Below are 5993 nucleotides of genomic sequence, written 5' to 3' on the forward strand. Positions count from 1 at the left end.
GGAGCAGGCAAACAAAGAGATGATTGTTTTGAGGATTGTTTTGAGAATTGTTTTAAAGATTTCTTAAATATTTGTTTTCTTTAGCAGTTCACATTTAGACTATTTCAATTTAATTCTGATTTTTAAATAGACAAAGGCTTTGTTCCAGAATTTACTGCCAGTATTGAAAATCTATAGTTATGTGCACTATAGACTTTCAGTACTGGCAGTAAATTTTGGAACATGGCCAAATATTTGTTTTTTATTCTTGCACTAGACTACACTAGAATTTTTTTTTCTCGCTTTTACTAAATATCGAACATATGTTTACCTATCATTAAGTTTCAAAAGTGTACATTAGTTCAGTTACAAAACACAGACCCGTAGATAGCAGCGAGCACATTCCTGATTATTAGTGATGGACGTTATTTCGTTATCTGTTACTAAATTAACAGTCATCAAATTTGAAAAATAATAGTTAATAGACTAAATGATTATTTTTATCAAGTCTTAAATTTTATAAGTAGATAAAAGTAGTAAATTTTAAATTCTAAATAAGAAAAAATTTGTTTAAATTATCAAATTTATAAATGAAATAATAGAAATTCTATAGGCTCTAATGAATTAAATCAATTAAGAATAAAAAGTCTTTGAGAGCCAGTACTAGATGTTACAATCAAGTTTTATTAGATATATGTAACAACTGAATAAACAAATACATTTTGATCCTTGGTTTGGATCCTCTTCATTAATGATAAAAAAAAATATTTGTTCATTCTGTGAACGAAATATTCTTTTTTATCATTAATGTATTTGCTGAAGAAGATCCAAATCAAGAATTGAAACGTCTTTGTTTATTCAGTTGTTATATACAATAAAACTTGATTGCAATAACATTCAGCACTAACACTCAAAAGCTTTTATTCTTAATTGATATAAATGAAGTATTATTATATAATATTTTGTTTATATATTTCTTAATTTAATTATACTACAATAAAAATAGAATTTAAAAAAAGACTTTTCTCTCTTTTTTTCTTATGATTATTACATATTAATTATATTAATATTTTTCATTGAAATATTCAAATATGGCCCTACACAGAATGAAAATAAATTTAAGCTATTTATTATATTAATAATTATATTAATCAATTATATATAATCATTTTTTGCGCATAAAATTTAACACTTTATATTTATTTGTTTAGGCACGTTTTAAATAATGAACTATTTTTAAGTAGATTTATTTCTTAATTGACTTAAATAATGAGAAATAATCCAAAAACTACTGACTAGGATATTATAAGAGGTATTATGAGTAGCAACCATAAAACCGTTCATGATATTTGCCGATAATTATTTAAATAATCGGTTCTTTTGAAGTAACAATAAAATTATAAATAAATTAATTTAATTTAATTTTAATTTTAATGAATGTTCAACATCTTAACACTCGGAACTGTAAGAGCGCTTCGTATTTAACGTTTGAATAATATTATAACTGTACTTGTTTACAAAAAATAACCATTTAGCTCACTACTGCTTACTTATCATTTGTTTATCGTGTAATCTTTAAGTAACAATTAGTTGATTTGAAGTAATTTTCTTTGTATAAAATTGTATAGTTAACGTTCACACTATCGAATCAAGATTTATTTAAAAAGATTTGGACTATAAATTATATAGTGTATAATTTAATAGTTTGATTATCAGATCCACAATTAAAGAAATCGATTTTTTTAAATTTGCATTACACATGCAATTCTGTTTTACTTTACATTATACATATATAGGAAAGCTTCTAGAACAAAAGTTAAACTTATATGATGATTTTCATGACTCATTGTTTTTTAAATTAGTTCCGCTTGCATCAGTGGGGATATTTCTATACATATGTATGTACATATACATCTCTTATATATAAATATCTCCTCTGATATATACATGATAAATATAGTGCATATAGTATAATGGAACTTCTTTATGTTGCTTTAAGAATTCCGTTACACAAGACAGATTCCATTCGAAAAACTTTGAAAGAAGTTGGCACTGACCTGACACAAGTTCGTATGCTTACAACTATGGGCACACCAGAACCTTTATCGAATTATTTGGATGCTCAATATTATGGTGTTATCTCAATTGGAACTCCACCACAGAATTTTAAAGTAATTTTTGATACTGGTTCCTCCAATCTCTGGGTACCATCCAAAAAATGCCACCTTACCAACATTGCTTGCTGTAAGTACATTACAGTGTCATTACTTCTTTGATGTTTCATTATTTATATACATATATATTTATAATTAATAATATCATTCCAAACATTAAAATAATCTTGAGTACTTTTTTTTTCTTTAGTATTAATATTAAAAATAAAAATGTAGAAATAAACAGAATCTTATTGAACCGTACATAAACAATCCGTGAATAAACAATCAATAGGAAATTAAGCTCATAACGCCAATAGTTGAAGTTGGATCTTTACTGTTTAAATAATTCGGTGTGAATTTATGTACTAAAGATCTTAATCTTGATAAATTATTTACAAATTTTAATATGTTTATCAGCATTGTTAAGGTCTTTCTAAGATGCCTGTAAACCAAATATTATGGAACTACTTTCTATAATTATTTATAGTTTTGTTTATGTAATTTATCATGCTTATTTTAAAAATATCAATAACCTTCGACATAAGATAACTCACATGTTAAAGCGTAAATTACAAAATATATCCAATGATTTAAATTGTTAATTATACATTTAAAGGAATAAAGAAATTATTTCTGAACTCTTTGATAATTGAAACTTTTATTTATTATTTTTTGCAGTGTTACATAATAAATATAATAGCGAAAAATCCTCTACATACCAAAAAAATGGTACTATATTCGCCATTCGTTATGGTTCTGGCAGCCTGTCTGGATTTTTATCTGAAGATGTAGTGAATGTGAGTCATTATTTAGCAAACAATTTAATATAGTTTCAACTAAGTAATTTGTGAAAATTTCTTAGAAACATTGTTATTGGGTGAACCTTAAGATGAGCTACATTCTTGTAAAAAAAAGAATGACTATTTATTTGTTATGTGTTTTTGTCTTCTGAATATGACAATATAAAATATAAATATCTCTACCCTATATAATCATTTTTTTATGAGGCTGTAGCTCATCCAAAGATTTACCTGCTTTGTTTTCCAAAGTAAAGCACAATATTTTATTAATAATATCGATCCTATTATTAGGTTGCTGGCCTTGATGTTCAGCGTCAAACATTTGCGGAAGCGATAACAGAACCAGGATTAACCTTTGTTGCTGCGAAATTCGATGGTATTTTGGGGATGGGTTACTCCACGATATCCGTCGATGGAGTGACTCCTGTCTTCTATAATATGGTCAAACAAAACTTGGTGCCGCAAGCTATTTTTAGTTTCTATTTAAATCGGTAAAAATTTTGCATGCATCATGTATTTCTAAAAATGTTTTTTTCATTTAAATAGTTTTTCCATATTACAATATAAAAAATATGAAACCTATACAGCGATCCCTCAGCTGCAGTGGGTGGTGAAATGATATTGGGTGGCTCCGACCCCGATCATTACGAAGGCGAATTCACGTATATTCCTGTTACTCGCAAAGGATACTGGCAATTTAAGATGGATGGGTATGCGATTAAATTAAATGTCATATAATCACGGATTATACATATGTATTTTGTCAGCAAATTGTTAACGCTATGACACTATAGGGTTCAAGTGGCAGATAGCGCTTTCTGCAAGAAAGGCTGCGAAGCTATTGCCGATACGGGCACTTCCCTAATAGCTGGACCAACGGCAGAAATTAAAGATATTAACGAAATGATTGGAGCTACTTCTATTGGTGGGGAAGCACTGGTAAGTAACTGATTTTCGCACAATAGTAACTTATAACAATATCGAGATAAATTATACACAGAAATAAGAATTAATTTATAATAAATTATTGATTACTAATATGAATAACTAATATTAATTATTTAAAGGTGAATTGTAACCAGATTTCTAGTATGCCCTCGATCAGTTTCACGTTAGGTGGTAAGAATTTCAATCTTACTGGTGAAGATTATGTCCTTAAGGTAAATATAAACGGCTGATGTAATGATTTAAATTATTTTAGAACAGAAATCACGCAATATTTAATTTTTCCTAGATTAAACAATTTGGTAAAACAATATGTATGAGTGGCTTTATGGGTATGGATTTGCCTCTGTCAATGTGGATTTTGGGTGATGTATTTCTTGGCCGATATTATACTTTGTTTGACATGGAGAACGACCGAGTAGGATTCGCTCTTTCAAAGTAAATGTTGATTGCCTTTTCATGAAGTTGCCGTTAGACGCTAGAGAAGATTTAAATGGCAACTTCGCGAATAATTAACTAAAATTTTCTGAGAATACTGTTTCCTTATTGACTTGTAATTTTTACCTGGGTTCTACATGATACGTTGTTACATAATTGTCTACGTGATACTTAACAAAATAGATATCGTTTCTAAATATAGCATATCCTTTTTTTTCATAGAAGTGTATTATCACCCAGTATATATTATCAAAGTATATATTAAATATAATTAAGTTTATTACAATAAAATATATATTTTTTTTCATATACTCTCTGCATAATAATTTTACAGTACCGTTTAAAAGTGTATTACCTTTACATTTCTGAGCATAACTTTCATTAAAGTGAATCAAATAAATGCATTTAATTTTCTTTGACAGAAGTTATGCTAAAAAAAGTTAAGATGATACATTTTTGAGCGATACTACCATTGGTATATGTTATCTTTCAATTTTACATATCCCAAGTATTATTACATATATTATGCACTTTCTGCTTAAATATAGTACTGTATTCTAAGTATGGCACATCGTAAAAGGAGTTGATAACATTATTTATAATTATAATTAATAAACGAACTAATATATTATTTTTTGCATTTTATGACGAGAAAATTGCACTTTTTGAAGAGTAACTAGATATGCTAAGTTTTTCTATTTGATTGCATGAAGTGCATAAAACACGGAAGTAGATGATCAAGACCATTGTCTTGTCATCCATGAGTTAGGGTTTAAGTCACAAATTAATTTTGTCACAGTCATCTATAAAAAAAAAAGAAGAAAATTTATAGCATAGGAAAATTTGTATAGTAGTCATCGCTTTCTTATGTGTAATAATAGTATTATCTTTATGTAACAAAATACTTTTTGATGATGTTTTTCTAATGACAATTAAAACTTACAACTATCCAACATACGTTAAACTTCACGGAGCGGAGCGATAAATTTATTTCAACTATAAGTACCAAGAGGAATAGTTTTGAAAATATACTCGACTGCTATAGTAATGGACAGCAAAGATACTAGAATTTTGTTAATTGTTATAAAAATCGATCCACTTGGTTTCAGAATTTTCACGCATCCCTAAAAAAATTATAAAATGTTTTATATTTTTTTCAATATTTTATTTATATTTAATAAATTTCTTGGTAAAAATTTTTCTAGAATTCTTCATATAATTTTCACAAAATTTTATAAAATCCTTATATAATTTCAGAAAATTTTTTAGAAAAAAAATAAAATGATGGATTTTTTAAAAAGTTTTACATTTTTGGAATACTTCAGAAATACTGAGAAAATCTATCTTTTCTAGAATTCTTTATACAGGATGTGCGGCAACGTCTCCTGTAAGCAAATGGAGTGGGCTAGACTGCAAGTCAAAAAGTTTTTTATAAAAAAATCAAATTTCGAAAAATGTAAAACAATTGTTTATATATAATTATAATAAGCAATTCTTTTATATTTCTCCAAACTTGATTTTTTTCTAAAACAAACAAGCAAAAATTATCCTTGTAATGATTTTGTTGTTTTTCCATTATTATCAAAGATATCAGAAGGTTACGGGTTATCGCCGTATCTTTATTCATTGCTAATGCCAGCCGGGCATTAGCAATGACATAGCGATAACCCGCAAA

The 5993-nt window shown here is 27.2% G+C and overlaps 1 protein-coding gene across 1 annotated transcript in view; it reads left to right on the forward strand.

The window, feature by feature from the left end:
* Window positions 1–4552, forward strand: part of LOC108752659 (lysosomal aspartic protease) — a 5139-nt gene extending 587 nt beyond the window's left edge. Inside the window, exons 2-8 of the mRNA XM_018493665.1 lie at window positions 1979–2223; window positions 2814–2932; window positions 3227–3426; window positions 3523–3645; window positions 3730–3874; window positions 4003–4095; window positions 4170–4552. Coding sequence (XP_018349167.1) covers window positions 1979–2223; window positions 2814–2932; window positions 3227–3426; window positions 3523–3645; window positions 3730–3874; window positions 4003–4095; window positions 4170–4322 — 1078 coding nt within the window. The 3' untranslated portion in view covers window positions 4323–4552. The remainder of the gene's footprint in view (window positions 1–1978; window positions 2224–2813; window positions 2933–3226; window positions 3427–3522; window positions 3646–3729; window positions 3875–4002; window positions 4096–4169) is intronic.
* Window positions 4553–5993: the final 1441 nt, after the last annotated feature.

The sequence above is a fragment of the Trachymyrmex septentrionalis genome, unplaced genomic scaffold (genome assembly GCF_001594115.1).
Source record: "Trachymyrmex septentrionalis isolate Tsep2-gDNA-1 unplaced genomic scaffold, Tsep1.0 scaffold112, whole genome shotgun sequence".
Classification (NCBI taxonomy): Eukaryota; Metazoa; Arthropoda; class Insecta; order Hymenoptera; family Formicidae; genus Trachymyrmex; species Trachymyrmex septentrionalis.